Below are 21,277 nucleotides of genomic sequence, written 5' to 3' on the forward strand. Positions count from 1 at the left end.
TTTCTGCGCGCCTTGTTTCATACCGGCATTAATTATATTGACATTTCGGGGAGCAGAGGAAATGCTGTGTTTGTCTACATGTATGCCTGTGTGTATGTGTGCGTATGTATGTTTGTTTGTTTGTGTGTGTGTCTGTAAGTGTATGTGTATTTGTGCCTGTGTGTGAGTATGTGTGTTAATGTGCTTGTTTGTGTATCTATCTATCTATCTATCTATCTATCTATCTATCTATCTATCTATCTATCTATCTATCTATCTATCTATCTATCTATCTATCTATCTATCTATCTATCTATCTATCTATCTATCTATCTATCTATCTATCTATCTATCTATCTATCTATCTATCTATCTATCTATCTATCTATCTATCTATCTATCTATCTATCTATCTATCTAGACACCATTTCTTTTCTTCGTCCGAACAATTTTTTTCACAACAAATGAATGAATAAATGAATGAATGAATGAACGTAAGAACGAATGAATGACTGAACGATTGAATGAATGAACTCAGTTGACAAAATTTTCAACTTCATTTTTATAACGCTTCATCATCGTCAACAATGAAAACAAATGAAAATAACCGTTTCAAATGACGAATGACAAGGGACAAACAAACAGCTAACACTATCCACACCCCTCTCTGTATTTCTACATATCTCTCCAGAAATAAAAACCAGGACAGATTTAATTTTTAAATCAGGACATATATTTTAAGAAGAAAGAAATATAAAATTAATTAAACTAAGATTTGACGAGGGATAACTACCTAAAAAGCCTGAAAGTGTAGAAAATTTTTCATCCCATCCAATCAGTTTTATTTTTATATAGTGCTGAACATTTTTATTTTTAAATGTCTAAATTCAACCTGTTATTTAAACGCGTAGATATAATATTTATAAAATGAAAAAATTTGTTTAAACTTACATTGGCCGGAGGCAGTTGATGTTGATGAATGAATGAATGAATGAATGAATGAATGAACGAACGAATGAATGAATGGATGGATGAAAGAATGAACGAACGAACGAATGAATGAATGAATGAATGAATGAATGAGCGAATAAAGAAACAACATATCACGTGATCACACAGACGTACAACAGACAAAACAACAAACTGATTTTGAATATTGTAATAACACCATGAAATCTGTTCAGCAACACGTGCATTACGTAAAAACATTAACATTACATTAACATTACATTAATCTTACATTAACATTACAGTGGCATTACATTAACATTACATTAACATTGACATTACATTAACATTACATTAATATTACATTGGCATTACATTAACATTACATTAACATTACAGTAACATTACATCATCCTCACATCGTATGAATACACAACTCAAAATACAAAATGCCTACCTAACATCAAGTAATCATCCATCATAATCTTATTATCTCTGTGAGCATTGAAGACAGGAAAACGACGACAACAACGAAATAACAACAAAGACAACAAAATAATAACAACGACAACAACAAAAACAAAGACAACAAAATAATAACAAAGACAACAAAATAACAAAGACAGAAAAATAAGAACAAACACAACAACATGACCAACAACAAAGAACACGTTAACAGCAACAAAAACGACAAAAACAACAGCAAGAATGTTTGGCTCTTATAGACCGAAATACACGTACAAACAGTGTACGTACGAGCTAAACATTGTTTTATAAATTTTTTAAAACTTTCTTTAAAAAAATAAGACTGACTATCTCAAAATCTGTTAAGAGGTGATCAGACCCAAAAATGAATGAAAATGATGAAAATAACCATCCCTACAACTACAATCAACACCAGTCACCATCGTCGCCGTCACAACAATCACGTGACAGACCTTGAACAGACAAGAGGAGGTCGTCTTGCAGACGTTTCGAAGACATGAAAACGATGAAGATGGAGTTCTTCTCGTCGAAAAACTGCTGGACGTTGGTCACCTGTGAATGAAATTTCATTACAAAGGCACTTTTAACATAGGACTTTCCACAAATTTTCAAACTTCAATTTATTTTTGATCGTAAAATTTCGACCTTACAACGGAGTTATTGGAAAACTAACTATGGTATGATTTTTATATGATTCTCACTTTGATATCATCAATGGTTACGATACTGTGAATCTTATCTGGAGTGATGTTGAGGAATTCGCTGACGGACTGCACCAACTTAGTGAAGGTGATCTCCAACTTTTTCATCAGCAGGAGGCAGGCGATCGTCCGCGGTCTGAACCCGGCCAAGATTATGAAGATGGTTTTGGCGTTGGACCGGGAATCGAGGTCGTGCATTTTGTTGAAGATGGCGCTGTTTGGATAGGGAAGAAGGGATGTCTTGACGAATGGAGCAGCGCAACAAATGTACTGTTCGCCTGATTGAAACTGACTTATTGACGTCACCATCTCCCCGTTCTTGTTGTATATGTACCTGGGAAAGATTTTTTCAATTCATGTGATAATGAGAGCATTACGTACATTACATTTTATTGAAAAATGTAATCATACAAAACACACGTGAATATTTTTCGTTATATTTTGTCTTTAATTCGTTGAAAAATAATTAAAAATGATTTAGTTAGTCAAAAACAAATTATGTCAATTTTTTTCTTGATTGTTATCATTACTTTGCGTGCTGTTACTTTTAACAAATAAATACAAATCGGATACAAAATAAATACCTGGTCCCAAGTTGTCCCAGTGCATTGCTATCCGGCAACCTACTTACCTTCATCTTGCATATCTCGTCAATGAGCAGATTAAAATCCGGATACATTTTTTCACTGACGACGATTTTTGTCCCTTTGAAATCCGTATTGCCATTTCTCATGAGGGTTATTCGTTTGCCCATCCATTTCGTCTCACTGATCCGTCTCAAAATTTTATTATTATCCATGACGGGGGATGAGAGTGCAAAGCGAATCAGCCGATTAATTTTATTTATGAATTCAAGTCACAGTTTCTTCAATCTTCAGTGTTTTATAATGGTTTGTTCTTCATTTTAAGAAAATAATTTAACATCGTTCAGGTTTTCAATGTTTATTCGCATATTACTTCTGAGAGTCTTGTTACAGAATTAAAATTGTAGTTAAATTTATTTTCAAGAAAACATCGGTATTCTTACAGATGATGATGATATTATATTGAAACAAAAATAATAAACAAATAACGTTAATTTAAAAAAATGACGTCACGTTAAAAGTACTCCAGCTTAATTATCATGTGTAACATTTCTTATGCAGAAATTAAATTTTAATTTTTTTTTAATTTCAAAGTTCGTTGATTCATGAAAAATATAAAAATTTGAAAGAATATTTATTTAATTTTGGCATTCATGTACACCTCGTTCTAATGTGAAAATTTTTGGTTTCATGTGCCTTTTGAGATAAATTAGAATTCATAAATATATATACACAGGAATGGTCTTTCTAAGAAGTGTGATATTGCCGTTTTGTACTATAATTATTAAATAAATATTTATAATCACAGCAGCTTAAGTTCAATATAATAACACATGACCCCCAGTCTAATGTTCAGTTTAACTAGTATAGCTCAATTCTTAAGTAAATTCATTGGCCAAATGGTTGTTATCAATCTAAAAGTTGATTTAAGTTTGTATTTGCATTAATTTTTTAAATGTCCTCAGTGTTTTCGACTGTTCGCTTTACTAACTAATCAAACCTAATCAGGCATCTCTTTAATTTATTTGATTGAGGGTTTTGATGTAAATTGATTGCCATTCATGTCTTCTAAGCTCCGTGTCTTGATAGGTGGTTTAATTTTCGTTTTTTATTTTTGAATGCTTGAGCCTGAGAGTGAATTGGATGTAAGAAGTTTTTGTAAGTAAAAGTAAAAGTATGCTTGTAAATGACAAATGTTGAATGTACTTTTGCATTTTGGTTCAATTTTGATATCAATTTATGCTAGGTGGGGGATCTGGATTCTTAGGCAGATATCTCACAAACAATCTGTTAACAAAAGGGCATGATGTCACCTGGATTTCACGCTCTTCTGGAATCAATCGTATAACCTGGGTATGAATTTAATAAATAAAATAGAATAATAAATAATTTAAATTTCAAATTTATATGTTATGTTATTTATACAATTTTTTTACCCTTTTTTAAGTAGTTTAACTTTAATTATAGTCTTATTAGATCTTCCACATGTTTATGTATAAACAGTGATTATTCATTATTCATTTTATTTTAAACATTTTATTTCAAGGCAGTGTATGTCATATTTGTCACTAGGAATAACAATTTTTATATTTTTTTCTTTCAAAAAATTTTTTTTCAAATAAATTCAAAACTTAGGCAGAGTTGTCAAAAAAAGGATTGCCTGAAAGGTATGATGCCATTGTAAATCTGGCTGGAGAGAGAATGCTAAACCCTTTCAAAAGGTTTTTTTAGAGGAATCTAGAAAAATTTTAAAAATATTTCAAGTTTATTTATAAATAAACAAACTGTACTAATGAATATGTAACACATTTTATATTTCTGGTTCAAAACAGATGGACAGATGATTTAAAAAAAGAAATAGAATCCAGTAGAATATCAACAACAAGGCTTCTGTCAGACCTTATCTCATCTTCAAGCCACAAACCTAAAGTATGGCTATCATCATCTGCAATAGGTTTTGCTTTATATTTCTACTCACATTTACTTATTTTTATTTAATTGTATTTTGGGTTCATTATAACATGTTCCATAATTTTTTTTCTTACTAGTTGTATCACTTATGAGCAATTGTCATTCCTAAAAGTGCTATGAGTTTCAATGAATGTTTGGTTTAGACAATCTTCTAATCTTCTTTGATTAAGTGTATGAAAACTTATGTAATTGTAGAATTAGTGAATTCATAAAATGTAACATTTAATTCAGTTTATGTTGACAGAAAGGTGGCTAATTAAATAAATTAATAAAATGTCCTGACCTTATTATTTCTTGTTGAAGCTAGGTTACTATCCACCCAGTGAGGTAAAAGTGTACAATGAGAACAGCAAGGAAGGTGATGGTGATTTCTTTGCTGAACTCTGCCAGAAATGGGAAGATGCTGCTAAACTGAAAGATGAATCAGTTAGACATGTTACAGTCAGAATTGGTTGGTCAATAAAATCATTTTTTTATTTTAATTCGAAGGTGATATTTTGAAACAATCAGGTGTTATATTGGGAAGAACTGATGGTACAATCAAACTACTTTATATTCCTTTTTTCTTGGGTTTGGGTGGCAAAATTGGCTCAGGAAAGCAATGGTTCTCTTGGATACACGTCAACGATGCTGCAGGAATATTTGCCATGGCAATTGAGAATGAAAAATTTTTTGTTGGTATTTTCTTTTCTCTTATTTTTATTCATCATTCATAATATAATTGACTAGTTGCATGTTGTCCAATTGCAGTGTTGTGGGTCTAAATATTTTGACCTTGTTGAAATAGAACTGTCATTTGTTAGAATATAGAATGCATGATGCGTCATTTTGTATTTGCGGGCGTGTGTGTTTCAAATTTTGAAAATGTAACTACACAATGCAAATGTTCATTAGGTAATTTTAGTCGTTGAATTATTTATTTATAATTACCAAGGGTGTATTGAACGCAGTCGCGCCTAATTGTGTAACGAACGAAGTGTTCACAAGCGCTTTTGCAAGTGCCTTGAACAGACCCGCGATCTTTCCGGTGCCAGAAATTTCTCTGAACATTATGTACGGCAAGGAAAGGGCGTCGATCATAACGAGAGGGCAGAACGTTTATCCGGAAAGAACTTTGAACTACGGCTACAAGTTTGAGTTTCCCGACATTTATACTGCTTGCAAAGAATGTGCCACATCTTCTGCCAAAGAGGGATTCAGCTTTTGAATATCAAATGTGGCGGATTATTATTTAACAGTCGGATTTGTATTTTTTTCAATTTTTGTGATCTTTTCAATAAAAAGTTGATAGTTAATGCGTAGTTCAAATTACTTCGGAGGAGAGGAATGGCTTTGCATTTTAATGCAGCTCTGAATTCCAACGATGTGAGGCTTTTCATACAACTCGGTCCTCCAGCAGGCCAACACTTTTTAAATTTTAATCACTGTTGTTTTCCCTTCTTGTTATGTAAACAGCAGAGATGATGAGAAGATGAAGAAAAGAGTTTATTAAAATAAAACTGAACGAAAGCGAATTTGAAGGAAGACGTTTTGCTTTTAAAATAATTCCCGGACTCCAAATTGATTTAGTCGTTTTTTTTTGCAAAACATTTTTTCAATTTGCATTTTCGAAGCCTGTGGATTAAAAAAGTAGGTTAAAAAAGTTAATTTTATTCTAATTCTAACTAATAGTTATCTAAAAAGAACTGAATCTATTCTAATCTAATATAATTTTATTTTTTTTATTTTAGAAATCAATTTAATTTAATAAATTAATTGTTTGGTTTGAATTTAAAAAAAATTTACTAGAGTTATTTATTTTTCATTTTTTGCAGTAAGAAGATATTTTCATATTTTAAAGTTTTTAAATTTAAAATTAATAGTAAAAGAAAAATTTATTAAGAATAAAAAATTAAAAATAGAGTTATAAAAAATAAGTTATTTTTAATTCATAATTAAATGATAATATTATTGTTATATTAGCCTAGTTTTCCAATCATGTTTGTTATCATCTTTACTTTTGCTTTTCCTTTGAGCTTGACAAATCATTGAATTCAACAGAAAAAACATAAATTTTGAATGTTAATAAAACATATTATTTATAATATTATATATTGGATTGGTATTTAAAGAAAACAAATCATTAGATCAGTATTTAATGAAAAAAAAAAAAAATAAGAAAAGGAAAGATGTCAGTTATATTTGGCTTTTAATTTTACGTATTAAATTCAAATTTAAATTTTCTTAATGAAATAAAATTTATTTTAAATAGCTTAAGCATCTTATCCTTCTTTAAATTTATAAAGAAGTCATCTTTCATATTTGATTAGTGTTAAATGGTTAAATGGGTTCACAAACGACACTGAGACGTTTTGTTTTACATTTCATGACAAAGATAAAAATATTTAAATATTATTAATTGATTAAAAGGTATTTAACATCTAAAGGAGACCAATAAAACTGGGCAATGTCTGACTTTGATGAGACAGACATGATGGTGAACAAGTTGGATGAATTCTACATCAACGATAACATCAATTTGGAAAATGAGTTTGATGAAGATTTCCCTAAAAGTTTGATCGTAACAGGCATTCCAAGTGTTGTTTATGAAAGTCAAAATGTCAAGGTGCCTGCTTTTGTTTTAATTAAAATTAAAAAATGGTTTTATGTGGGTTTATTTTGTTATATTTTTAAAAATTTAAATTCAATTTTATCTACAGAACGAATTTGAAAGTTTGTTCACAAGTTTATCTTCATCGACGACGTTTGAATACTTGAAATCTTTCAGTCGAGCTCGCGTCACCGTCGACAACATTTCAACGGCCACTTCCCTCCGTATATATCTGCATGGCAGGCAGTTTCATGGATCCACACTCAACTGTTTCTTTGCACAGGTTCCCCCTTGCTACTTTTTGTCAACAATCATCTTCAACTCTTTGCAAATATTTTTATTGATTTTGCTGTTAACACTATACTTTCTATGGTTTTGCACGTTCTTGTGGACAGCCAAGCGAGATGACCTCATCCACTACTCACCTTGAACTTCCGAAGCCTTACAAGCAGTTCCTCATCTCTCCTCCGTCATCACCCCCATTGGGCTGGGAGCACTGCTTGGAGAAGGAGCCAACCATCAACTATGATCTTATTTCGGCCATCAATAACCTCGCCCCTGGTATGAAACTTCTGTGGCTTTTCGATTAATTTGAGATTGAAATACTTGTTTACCTTTTTAATTCCTAACTCTAAAACACTTTCTATGTCTAATAATATTTTAGCAAACTGGGTATGTTGTTTACAATTAGATGATTGGTCACTCAGTCATTCAACATTATCTCCATTTGCCTTGCATCCACCTACCAACCTTCCTACCCACACAGGGGCCAGCCACGAACTGCACCCTCCGTCACCCACGTCTCCAGGTATTGTGGTTCACATCTGTGAGGACCCTGAAGGGTTCAAAGGTCAAAAAATCGCCAAGAGCAAATGTCCACCTCAGAAATGATTAAGTTTTCCAATTTGAATTCTATTTCTTATATTCAGTACTAGTTGAAGTTATTGTTATTATTTTTATTATTATTCTTGCACTCATTCATTCATTCATTCATTCATTCATTCATTCATTCATTCATTCATTCATTCACTCATTCATTCATTCATTCACTCATTCATTCATTCATTCAGACATACGATCTTATGCATTGATTTTTTTTGGTTTTATTTTCTTTAATCATCATTCTGCAACAATTTGATTCTTGAATTTAACACAAAGTATAATATAATAATTATAATAACATGTTGCGTGTATTTTGATTGAATGTTTCCATGTTTAAGAAATGAAATTTGACGAATTGTATCAACGAAATGAGTGAAAATTATTTTTCCATCACCCATCAATTGTTATCATTTCCAATGTTATTGTCTTTGCTGTTGTTGTTGTTGTTTATTTACATATAAACTTTTTAAAGCTTCTAATTTTGAAGATATTTAAAGGAAAAATAAACTAAATAGATATTTAGTATTATAATGTTTGGTATCATATGCTTTACTGTTCTACACAATTGATATGTTTTCAGACGTTGTTGACCAAGTTGTATATCTCCAGAGTTCAAGATGGTATTATGATGTGTAATCTGTAAAAAATTTTTTCAAAAGTCATCACTGATAATAATAATTGTTTTATCTCTTGCTTAATGTAAGTCTGATTTTACCTTTTTGTGTCTAGTTTTACTGTTTTTGTAAAGTTTTAACGGAGAAGATATAGACATTATCAGAAATTTAAGCAAAAATAATCAACATCTTTTACTATCTTTGTGTTTTGGTAAGTCATGTGAAATATTTCGAATTTGTAAAGTACTCTATGAAATTATTTTAATAAAGTGGGCTCTATCAGTTATAAAATCATCATAATCATTATTGTCCATTTAATTTGTATACATTCATTTTTCATTCAAATTGAATTGAGGATTTTTTCTCCAATGCTTTTCATTGTTCCTTTCACCAATTAATTTTAATCTCTTAACGACATTTTTTCACGGCTTACTACTAAAAAATATCGGTAAGACACACATTATAATAATTCAGAACTTTTCTCAGTCAAGTTGTTATAAAATTTTTTTGGCTTCGTTCTTAAAACCACATCTGTTACTGAAATTTTTTTTAACAAATTATGTCCATGTTTTCTTTTTAACGATTTTTTTTTTCGATTTGCCAATTTGAAAATTTATACTGATATGGGCCTGAGGATTTGTTATGTCTTTGTAAACTTTTCTTTGTTAACTTTTTTTCATCAAGCTAATGTTAAGAGATTAAGAGTTGTTAAGAGGATAAAAATTTAGACTGTCCATGGTCAGTCTGGATAAGAAAATGTGTGGAAAATAAGTAGCCATTAGATAAATTAACTAACCTTGACCGAATTTATTTTTACAAGAAAAAAAAATTAATAAGATTTTTCATTATAAACAAGATTTAAAGCCTAAAATATTGGGAAATCATTTATATTTTAAAGAGTAGCTCTGTGATTACGACCTATTGCTTGAAATAGTTATAACATTTAATATTTCCTTATTTAACCAAAAGTATAATTTTCATTACATATTATTGCGTAAAGTACATAATGTTTCGCTTTTAAATTATTCTTTTTTATTACTATGTAGTCTGTTGTGCCATAGTATCTATTTATGGTTTGATATAGTATCTAGAACTTATAATAGGTTAGTTAGTTAGTTAGTTAGTTAGTTAGCTAGCTAGCTAGTTAGTTTGTTAGTTAGCTAGTTAGTTAGTTAGTTAGTTAGTTAGTTAGTTAGTTAGTTAGTTAGCTAGCTAGCTATAACTAACTGGCTAGTTAGTTAGTTGTAGATCTAGGTCATGTTTCTGATGTTGCTGGTTATCATCTTTTTTTGTTTGTTTAGTATTTTAGTTGTTTGTTTGTTTACTTGTTTGTTTGTTCGTTCGTTTGTTCGTTTGCCTGACTGTTATACAAATCGTTGATTGAGTTATTTTTATTTTGTATTTTTAAATTAGAAATTATGAATTAATACATATGTATATACATTTCAGTACAATGATGTTTTTAAATAATGACATAATCACGATGTAATTTTAATAATAATAATATTAATAATAATAATAGTTAATTATAATAATAATTTTAATAGATGAAATGAGAGCAAAGCCACTAAGATGTTTACCACAATATAATATCAAAATAATAATTTTGTTCTTCAATTGTAATAATTTTAACGATGATAGAAATTTTTTCATAACTTTCCGAGTATTATGTGGTGTTTGTCACACATCTATTATACACACACACACATACACCGCACACACACCCACACACACACACACACACACACACACACACACACATATATATATATATATAATGTGTGCTCATTTAAAAAAAAATTAAAAAAAAAACAATAAAATGTCTAATTTCTCGGAAATTAATAAATTAAAAAGAAATATGAAAAAGTTGAACAATGTTGAAAGTAGTGTTGAATTTTTGAAATATATATATATATATATATATATATATATCTATATATATAGTTATTTAGTCTTGTAGCATTATTTGTTGAAGTTTCTCTTAAAAAATAAATTTGTTTGTGATTTTTTTTACAAAAATTATTGTTTTTTATTCAACCTTTAATATATTTTAATATTTAATTTCGTTAATATCTCATCTAATCGTTTTAAATTACCGTTGTTTAATTTTTTTTTCTCTCATCGTGATTTCGTTTTTGTGTCATTTTTAAAGCCAGTTATGGATTTTCATTTTAACACACACGCATACACACACAGTCACACACCACACACGCACGCAAACACACACACACACACACAATATCCTTATAGTTACCTGTACAATTTACCTAACCATCAAAAATATTTTCTCGACTTATTGATTATATATCATAGTGATGTATTTCGTGTTCATGATATGACAGTTATAGTTACAATTATATGATAATAATTATTATAATTATTAATCATAGTTACAATTATATGATAATAATTATTATAATTATTAATTATCGTTACAGTTATATTAATATTAATTGACAATTTTATTATTCTAGAAAGTTTTTTTTTATCTAGGTGTTTTCACGTTTAATGAAAATACATACATGCAGATGCACACACACACACACACACACACACACACACACACACACACACACACACACACACACACACACACACAAACACACGCATACAATAGACACACATATACCCGTTTTAACATCGTTACATATAGTAGCATTGTGGGTATTAAATATTTATTTGTGTTATTTTTGTACATCTTCCATTGAATCGTATCTGTTTAATATGAGATTTCGCCGTCTTACGTCTGAGCCAAGTTACTTCCGTCAGCTTTCATGATGTTCTCATCAACCCTAACCCTTCTCTTGATTTGGTGATGATTTTCATAAGCGTCTCCACGTAAATATTGTTAACATTGTGGGTATTGAAATTAATTTATATTCTGACTATGTTAACGATAAAATAATACTCGTACCAATGATCGTACAAATTGAAATTTGCCGTAAGTCATGTAGAAAAATTTTGATTGTTAAATATGTATACAAGAGTATTACATTTTTTTTAGAGCATCTTATGTTTGCTTATATATATATATGCACGTTAATTTTTTTTTCTCCGTAGATCATACGTACCACAGTGAAACGTGTGGTGAATCTAGGCCTACATGTGCCTGCATATATGCAGCCTAATTATTGAAACTACTCTACTTATAAGGGTTTTGTTATGCAGTGCGTATTGTATTGTATTGTATTGTATTGTATTGTATTTGTAGGGTTGTTTAATTTTCAACGTTCATTTGTCGGTTTATTATTTCAATCATTTGTTTTTTATTTTGATTTGTATTATTGTATTGATGATATGGCGCGAAAGGGATCTTTAACACGCATAGCACTTACCTAGCTACTAAACTCAACTGATTTCTTGGCAATTTTTTCCAGCCTATCGTATAAACTATTCATAAAGGGCCTGTGTGGTGTGGCTCGTTTAAAATTTATAAGTGCTTCTTTTGGTTTTTCTCGCTCGAAAAACATTCACATATGTGCGTGTTGTTTATGGCAGTATCTGGTAAAAATGGTTTTGAAATGTTTAAAACATTTATTTTTGTACTTACGTACGTTTTGATTTGAATGCTTGAAGTTCGGGGCATTATTATTTATGTTAGAAAATTAAATTGGACGTTTGGTGGAAGTGTTTAGCTTTTATATGATGGGCTTCGTCAAACGATCATTCGGCTTGTTTATTGATGCATATAACACTTTCAACTCCTGCTCTTTTCATCTATACACACATGTGTGTGTTGTTGTATGTGAGTATGTGAGTCCATGTGCGTATCATATGCACTGCTTATGTTTGTATTGTAATTTTTTGCCCTTTGAAACGCATGTGTGTGTGTGTGTGTCTGTGTGTGTGTGTGTGTGTGGTGTGTGTTTGTTGTACGTTTGTGTCTGTAATGTCCCTTCTGCATACTTGATTGTGTGTGTGTGTGTGTGTGTGTGTGTTGCGTTGAAAATTTTATTCTGTAATCTGACATCTAATTCTTTTTCTGTAAGTTGACATTTAAGCTAAAGTTGGATGTTGTGATTTTATCAAGCGATACATGATTTAACATTATAGAGTCGTCCATGTTTATGGTGTTCAGTTAATTTCGTCATCAGCTGATTTACAATATCCGGGTGTTTTATTAACTTGTAATGGTTATTACTTTTGCCAATTTTGTTTTACTATTATGCACAGACATATTAATTCGTTTGTTTGCATTCACGTAACCACGCATACTTCGTTGTACCTTAGTAATGTTTTTAATTATTTCAACATAAAGGTAAATAAACTTTATTCCGTACAACCGTTTTGGGCAAATATATTTTTTAGTGAAATAAACTCGTCGTCATAAGAAACAATGGGGGATATAGTTATCTTCATTTTTTCTTCCAACGGTACGAAGTACTTTGGCTAACTTGACAACTCTGACTACGAACACAATCACTACGAAAATCTTTTTAAACTTCCTTTTGTAGGATGATATTAAGATTGTGTTTTTATTTCTACGTACCGATTCATCATTCTCGTAATCGCAACCGAGCATCGCACTGAGTAACTCAGTGTAATCATCTTCATTTTTTTGGTAGGCACTGAGGAGGGTGGTCAGGTAGAACTTCTGGTAGACGAGGGACTGCCTCTGACTTTCTGAACGTATCCAGTTGTTCATGAGGTTTCGGATAGGGTAGGTAGTGGGCACTGGAGCTGACGACCTTGGTGGCTGCTGGGCATCTACTGAAGAATCTGGGTGGAATAATTGTTTTGTGTTTATTATAATATTAATATTTGATATTTATTAATACTAATATTAATATTTTATCAAGCAAATCCCGTAAAAGTTTGAAATAATTTCAAGCAGAAAGAACGACAGCCCGAAAAAATGACATGTACACTCCTTCGTATTACGCAACAGTTGAGTTGCTTCGTACGTTCACTCGTATAAGCAATCTTGACAAAATACACTTTTAAAGAAGCAAATAAATGAATGCAACACTTTCTGGTTGTCTACCCTTTGCGAAAAAGAAAATAATACTGGCTAGATGCATTGACATGAGCAAACGAAATATGAACCATACTTTGCATCTGCCTGCGTTTTATACGTTGCGTACCTACCTACCTACCTACCTACCTACCTACCTACTTACGTACAAGTATGGGAACGCACTTCAAAAAACAATTTGCATACACAAACCTCTCTACGTTTGAGTAAATCATTATTAGAAGAGGCAGACAAAAAATTGCACGTAAAATAATTGGTGCATTGAATGCAACAACACGAACCATGATACCACTCCACTTCCTTTCAACAACCTCAGCATCAACAACCTCAACCTCAACAACCTCAACAATCTCAACTCCAACATCAATAACCTTAAAGTCAACATCAACATAATCAACAACTAACTTCAACAACAACATCAACATAAACAACATTTGCAACAACTTACATGGCCATACAACGCCACCAACAACATCATCATCAACAACAACAACATTCACGTGGCTCCATTGTAGTGCAGTAAATGCATAAACCCCAAAAACAGTCTTACATCATCCGAATGTCATTATAATATTCCATCCACTCAACTAACTCGTAAACAGTGGCGTGTAATTCGGATAGGTTTGCACTAACGCATCAGTAATATTATTTAGTGTAATGTCTGAAGGGCTGTATATAATTTTATTGCGCTTCTCCTCCGCTAGGAATACGCGCACATTTTGCGTAATCATAGTTGTGCACGTGCCTGTGAAAATGTTTTGTAAATTCATACATTTGCATACATTTGTATGTTTCACGTGTACATTTCTGTATATCATAACGATGGCGAATTAGGTTTCATGGTTGAGATTGTCTGTCCTGCGTTTTTATTTGCCTTCATCATTTTCTGTCTGCAGTATGTCTGTGATCGTTTTCAGGCGGACACACACACGCACGCGCACACACACACACGCACGCACACAAACGCACACATACACGCACATGTATATTGTAAACATATAACCAAACAATAATTACACACACCTATACAACATGTCGGTTTATTAATTTGTGATGCTTTTTCATTTATTTAACATTTGACCGACCATCTCTTTCTTTCTCTATCACATTTCATCTTCTTTCCTTATATAGTATATACTTTTCTCTCTCTTTCTCTCTCTCTCTCTCTCTCTCTCTCTCTCTCTTGGATATGTACATGTGCCTGTTTGTATGTGTATGTTTGTATGGGTACGTACAATTCAATTGTATTTTTGCAAAGGCATTTTAATGTAAAAACACTGTTTAGAACAGCCGCTAGAAGAAAAATTCTTGATAAAAAAGTTAGGTAGTAGCGTAAGATAGTGAACGATAGTGAACTTAGTTAGCAACGTATAATAGTATTAAACAATAGTGAAGCTAGATGATGATGTAAGAAACTGATCTTGTAGAAAAATTTTGCACTAATTTGTCAAATTTTTTTCAACTTTTTGTGCACGTCGAAATTAGCCAATTGAAATATTGCTGGAGAGGTTCCCCTATCGCTTAGTTGAGACAGCTGTTAATTGCTCGAAGAACATGTCAAGTGTTTCGAAATTTTTCCTAGATTGTCTCAAACTTCAAAGTTTTTGTTCGTATGTGCGGAAGAAATATTTTTGGAGAAGTTGTTCGAAGACATACGTTTTCAAAATTAGTTGGAAAGGTTTTTCATGTCCGTCTGTCAGTTTAAAAAAATAAATTCATTCTACACGGGATCCGGTTTGTTAAACCACCAACCGCTTATTAGAACCAAATCTGCAAAAAGTAACCAATACCTAAGTGAATGTGTATTGTTTGAATATTTTTCAGATCTAGTAAAAAGTGTAATGCTGAGCCGAGTGAAAAATTAAAAAGAAGGAAATTGAAAAGTAGCAAGCTGTCTAGTTCATCGGAATTAAAATATGTTTCAAGTGATGGTTTCATTATGGTTGGGCACTAGCCGCTTAATCGGACCTCATCGATCAAGTGCTTATGTGGTCCGATTAACCGGCTTCAAGTCTAAATATCAAAGTCGAAAAGGTATGATTGGAGCTAACATGTTGGAGGTGATTAATGGCATGCAAGTGTTGACTCCTATGAGAGTGATGCAAACTCCTTGCTAATATTGTAAATTCATAAATGCCTCTAAGTATGCATGAGAGTAAGATCTGTAATGTGTAGTTTCTGCGCAATGTGTAATGTAATTTTAATATGTAATTAATGTATCAATATGGGCATTTTCTGTCTAGGTTGGCATATTTAACGCCACGTCTCATAACCTTTATGATAAATGTTTGTTGTGTACAACATATTTATTTGGTTTGTATGAGAGGATGTGCAATCCTATCTGTACCCATTGGCAAGCATTTGAAGATACATGTAGACTGTACGAATAGACACTCACGTGCACAGCACACAGTACCGTTTTGAGATCTGAAGAAATTTGCACCGTACCGATAAACATTTTTCTATTTCGCATGGAGAAGGTACGGAACAAACATTTTTTCAAACAGACACACACAACGCATGCGTTTATAACGTTAAACTTCTGATATATCGATACATGCGTAAAGGCATCTGCACCACAGTTCCACAAACAAGTACATGAATAGATACGTGCCTATGCAATTAACGCACATGCCTTCGCCACCATTCTAAAGACCATCGTCGCCTATATAACACGCACGCACGTGTCAAAAATTCAACGCATCATGCGTGCGTGCAAAAGGAGCAAGTGTAGTTGTGAACACTGACGAGGTGGTGGTCATTGTTGCTACTGCTGCAGCTGCTGCTGCTGTCGTTGGTCGTCATCACACATGAACGTTTTTCAATTTAATTTAATTTATCCATATAATTATTAGTTTTTATTAATTCGTATTAAAGTTTACAATTTAAGTTATAAAAATATTGCAATATAAACGCATTGAATATTTCTTCAATGACATTAACATTTAACGTTTGAAAAAACTTTATAAATGTTGTTTTAAAACAATGAGAAATGTTGAATTTTACTTTTGAATATTAATTGAATGAAACACAAAAACTTGTAGAGATGCGTGTAAAATCGTTGAAAACTTTATTAATTATTTAATAATTAATAATAATAATAATCAATAATTATTGTTAACTCCAATTATAATTAAAGTTAGGGTTTGAAATTATGAAGAAATTTTATGTTTTAAGATTGGCATTTTTTTGATTTTGTGAAAATAAAAGTTGTCTTACGTTTACAATGCTGGAAGTTCTTCATTGAACGTATAGTGAATTCGTAAGAAAAAGAAAAAAAGTTACTATAACCATAAAAACTTTCTTTTTAAAAATAAAGTTAATTAATCTAATCTAATAAAATAATAATATTATTAATTTTAAAATAAAATTATAAAAAATTATTATCACTACTACTACTAATAATAATTATATGATGAAAAAGTTTAAAAAAGGCATGATACATATTAATTTTAAAATTATTGCTTATTGAAAAAAATTTATAGAAAGAAATGTAAATTTTATTTTTAGAAGTTTGCATCGAGTGGATTGAGTATTTAATCGTCAAAGTGAAAATTTTCAATTTTGTTTGTGTTACATCACAATGTGAGTAAGTAACTCATTCTCATCGTCTTCTTCATCCTAATCTTCATCATCCTCATCAAGAAAAACAGCATCATCGTCTTCGTCGTCGTTATTACCGTCATCATCATTATCTTTTACAACATCATTTTTATCATCATCATCATAACCATCATCATCATCATCATCATCATTACAGTAAAAGTTGCAGGCACTAACTTTTTGTGCTCTTGGCCATTTGTCCCATGCGAAGTTTATTATAACCATCATCATTATCATAATAATAACCATCTTCATCATCATTACCATCTTCGTCATCATCTACGTCATCCTCTACGTCATCATCTTCGTTATCATCTACATCCTCGTTATTAGTGAATCTTCGATAGTCACGACATGACGGCGAATTAACTGTAAAAAGTGAGTTCGTGTTGTTTTTTTTGGCATGTTGTTTGTCGTGTTGTTTGTTGTTTGTTTGTTATTATTATAATAATAATTATCATTATTATTATTATTATTATTATTACCATCGTCAAGATGCGTGTGTCGTGTCCTGTATGTGTCGTGTATCTGGTGTGTCTGTTGCGTCGTGTGTGTGTTACTGCAGTTGCGTGTTTGTTCTGCTGTGTGAGTGTTATTGTAGTTGTGTGTCTGTTGTGCTGTGTGTTTGCTTTTGCAATGACCGTGTTGTTGGCCTGTCTGTTGCCAAGTGTGTGTATTATTGCGGTTGTGCTTGCTGGCGCTTGTTGTGGCGCTTGTTGTGGCGCTTGTATGCACGTCTCTGGCGTTTGACATTTGACAATCGTCGTCGAATGTTTTGGCGAGGAAATTATATTTGCAAGGGATGTGCGTGTCCAAATTTCCAGAGATCCTTCTGTGGGCATTTCGTTGATTTCCAGGTGAGATGGGCCGGTGTCTGCTGTGGTCAGCTTTTCTTATCCGCTTGCTTCCTTTACTATTTATATCTTGAAAATTTTTATTGCCATCATTATTATTATTATTACAATTATTATTATTATGATTATTATTATTATTATAAATATTATTATTACTATAATTATTATTATTATGATTATTATTATTATTATAAATATTATTATTATTATTATAATTATTATTATTATTATTATTGCCCTCGTTATTTTTGCTAACAGTATGTTCGCTATTATACACGGACACGTTGTTTATGGAGTGTTTGTGGCTACTGAATGGCGATCGGCTGATGTTATTTATAGAATTATTCGCTGAATATTTTCGCCCCTTATTTGGATTATTATTATTGTTGTTGTTGTTGTTATTATTATTATTATTGTTATTATCATTAAAAAAGTTGTTGTTGTTGTTATTGTTAGGAATGTGATTGTTGATTCGGTTAATGTTTTTGTTGCTTTCATTGTATTTGTTACTAAAAGTGAACAATTTTTTGCTGGTAGACATGTTTTTAATGTCACCATTGTTGTTGTTGTTGTTGTTGTTATGGTAGTAGCAGTTGCAGGCGTTAGTCTTGTTTTGAAATTTAATGATGTTGTTGTAAGGTATGTTTGTACAACAACTTCTTATTCTGTTTTTGTTATTGTAATCAGTGTGATTAATGTAGGCATCATTAACGTTGCTGTGGTCATAATTACTAATGCTAATGTTGTCGTCATCATCGTCATCAATGTTGTTGTTGTTGTTGTTGTTGATGTTGTTGTTGTTGTTGATACGACAACAATGGTGTAATGTCTCGTCGTTGCGTGAACAGTTAGCATTGCAGTAATTATTCTTTGACGTCTCATAATAAGGAATTGTATGGTTGTCATGGCGATGGCTGACGCATGCGTTTTTAAAATAGAGGATGTCGTCGTTGTTGTGGTCGTTGTCGTTGCTGCTGCTGTGGTTGTTGCGGCCGATGTAGTTGGCTGTTGCTAGAGTGGCTGCATGAAAAATGGATTGTTTGGTGTTGTTGTGAGATTGTGATAATGATGATGACGACGACAATGATGAAGTTGTTGATGTTGATGATGTTGATGATGAGGATGAAGATGATGGTATCAACGTGTTATGGTTGAAGTTTTTTTCGCATTCTTTATTTCGGCGCAATAAATATTCATTTTCAAACTGTTTGATATTGTCACCGTGTGTGTAGTTGCAGTTGTCCATGTCCTTTCTGCCATCGTTGTTGTTGTGGTTGTTGAAGTAAGTGCAGTTGTTGTGGTTGTTGTAACTCTGGCTGTTGTGATTATTATTGTGGTCGTTTATGCTGCAGCTACTAATCACAACATGGTTGATGTTGTTTGAAAGGTTTTTGTTGTTATTGTTGCTGAAAGTAATACAGTTGTTGTTGTAGTCAGTACTGTTTTTTATATTAGTGTCACTGTTGATGGAACTGAATGGCTGGTTGTTGTTGCTGCAGTTGACGAGTGCAGTCTTTGGAGCTGTTGGGAATGTTTGAAAGGGAATTATTGAATTTTTTTGTATGAAGTCATGAAAGACAATGCTTTTTTAACTCATCTTCATCACTAACATAGCTTACATTAACAACAACAATTATTAGAAAAAAAATGATGGAACAACAACAACAACAACAACAACTACTACTACTACTACTACTACTACCACTACTACCACTACTACTGCAACTACCACTACTACCACTACTACTACTACTACTACTACTATTACTACTACTACTACCACTACTACTACTACTACTACTATTACTACTACTACTACTACTACTACTACTACTACTACTACTACTACTACTACTACTACTACTACTACTACTACTACTACTACTACTACTACTATAACGCATCAATCAAAACGAAACCCCATCAGACCATCATTATCATCATCATCGCCTTCAGCCTTGCTGTAGTCGTGCAGTTTCATGACGTCTGCCGTGTTATTTATAGATTTGGCGGGATTTCCAACTCTTGCGTGGTAATTATTTTTTTCTTGCAAATTATTTAAAGGCCAAATAGGATATTTTTCCTTTGCTGTTGTTGTTTCTTCTTTGCTCTTCATGGAAAAACGAAAAATAATTGGTTAACATTGTCATTAATGTCTTAATTGTTGTTGATATTTTTGTTGTTATTAGCGTTATTGCTATTATTGCTATTTAATTATTATTGTTATTATTATTATTATTATTTATTTATTTAAAAAAAATTTTAAAAGTTTATTTTTTTCAAAGGTTTCATATATTTTTCTACATTCGTGTTAATATCTCAAGAAGTTTTTTCAAGTGAGCCCATCATCATCATCATCATTATCATCATCATTATCTACTTCTTCCTCTTCATCATCATCATCATCTTACAACACTCTATGATGATGACGAAGATACACTATGCCGATAACAATGATCATACACAGTGATAAAGATAGCAACAAAGATTATCAATATAATAATATATTATTAATAAGATAATAATAAAGGTATCCAATGATAATAATAATGATGATGGACAACGATGATCATGAAGATACACAATGATGGCGATAATAATGATGATGATACATTGGGATATTTTAAAAGGCGTCACTACCTTGTCCAACAGCTTTCTATCATTCGCATTGGTTGGACCAGGCCTGGCATCTGATGATGATGATGAGAATTGTTGCAACAGTCTTGATGATGATGGCGTTGCTGATAATGATGATGGCGATAATGATGATAATGATAGCGATGAGGATGATGATGATGAGTGAGTGAGATGTGATATTGTGGGTGTTAGTATTGAAAGCATAGCTGTGTTTAATGATAAGTCTGCTGTTTTTGTTGTCGCTGATGATGGTGACGACGATGATGATATTCTTGTTATTGTTTGTGTAAATGTTGTTGTTGTTGTTGTTGTTGTTGTGATTGTTGGTCTTGCTAAAAGAGCATTTGAATTATAGAGTGTCCTATGATGGCTCTGATTAATGTTTCTGGTTACATTAAAAGAGCAATCCGTTGTTGCTATTGTTGTTGCTGGTGAAGTTAACGTTGTTGATGT

At 31.7% G+C, this 21,277-nt stretch overlaps 4 protein-coding genes across 4 annotated transcripts in view; 2 read left to right on the forward strand and 2 right to left on the reverse strand.

Annotated features, from left to right (window-relative positions):
- HELRODRAFT_161485 (hypothetical protein) overlaps positions 1-2,913 on the reverse strand; it is a gene marked incomplete at both ends in the record, with an annotated part of 6,030 nt that extends 3,117 nt beyond the window's left edge. The window contains 4 exons of the mRNA XM_009021400.1: positions 24-86; positions 1,866-1,965; positions 2,115-2,448; positions 2,699-2,913. Coding sequence (XP_009019648.1) covers positions 24-86; positions 1,866-1,965; positions 2,115-2,448; positions 2,699-2,913 — 712 coding nt within the window. The remainder of the gene's footprint in view (positions 1-23; positions 87-1,865; positions 1,966-2,114; positions 2,449-2,698) is intronic.
- Positions 2,914-3,937: 1,024 nt separating this feature from the next.
- On the forward strand, positions 3,938-5,876 carry HELRODRAFT_65077 (hypothetical protein; the record flags this gene model as incomplete). Its single annotated transcript, XM_009021401.1, has 6 exons — positions 3,938-4,051; positions 4,334-4,419; positions 4,531-4,652; positions 4,977-5,120; positions 5,180-5,343; positions 5,604-5,876. 6 exons carry the CDS (start codon positions 3,938-3,940, stop codon positions 5,874-5,876), a joined length of 903 nt encoding a protein of 300 aa, XP_009019649.1.
- Positions 5,877-7,202: 1,326 nt separating this feature from the next.
- On the forward strand, positions 7,203-8,138 carry HELRODRAFT_124831 (hypothetical protein; the record flags this gene model as incomplete). Its single annotated transcript, XM_009021402.1, has 4 exons — positions 7,203-7,274; positions 7,369-7,542; positions 7,655-7,820; positions 8,026-8,138. Coding segments are annotated over 4 exons (525 nt in total), but the record flags the coding sequence as incomplete, so codon positions are not given.
- A 4,941-nt stretch (positions 8,139-13,079) lies between these two features.
- On the reverse strand, positions 13,080-20,168 carry HELRODRAFT_161488 (hypothetical protein; the record flags this gene model as incomplete). Its single annotated transcript, XM_009021403.1, has 8 exons — positions 13,080-13,474; positions 13,923-13,926; positions 14,012-14,101; positions 15,782-15,908; positions 16,479-16,518; positions 17,511-17,702; positions 17,975-19,708; positions 20,117-20,168. The coding sequence occupies 8 exons, from the start codon at positions 20,166-20,168 to the stop codon at positions 13,080-13,082; spliced, it is 2,634 nt and encodes an 877-aa protein (XP_009019651.1).
- Positions 20,169-21,277: the final 1,109 nt, after the last annotated feature.

This window comes from Helobdella robusta (assembly GCF_000326865.2).
Source record: "Helobdella robusta unplaced genomic scaffold HELROscaffold_3, whole genome shotgun sequence".
Lineage (NCBI taxonomy): Eukaryota > Metazoa > Annelida > Clitellata > Rhynchobdellida > Glossiphoniidae > Helobdella > Helobdella robusta.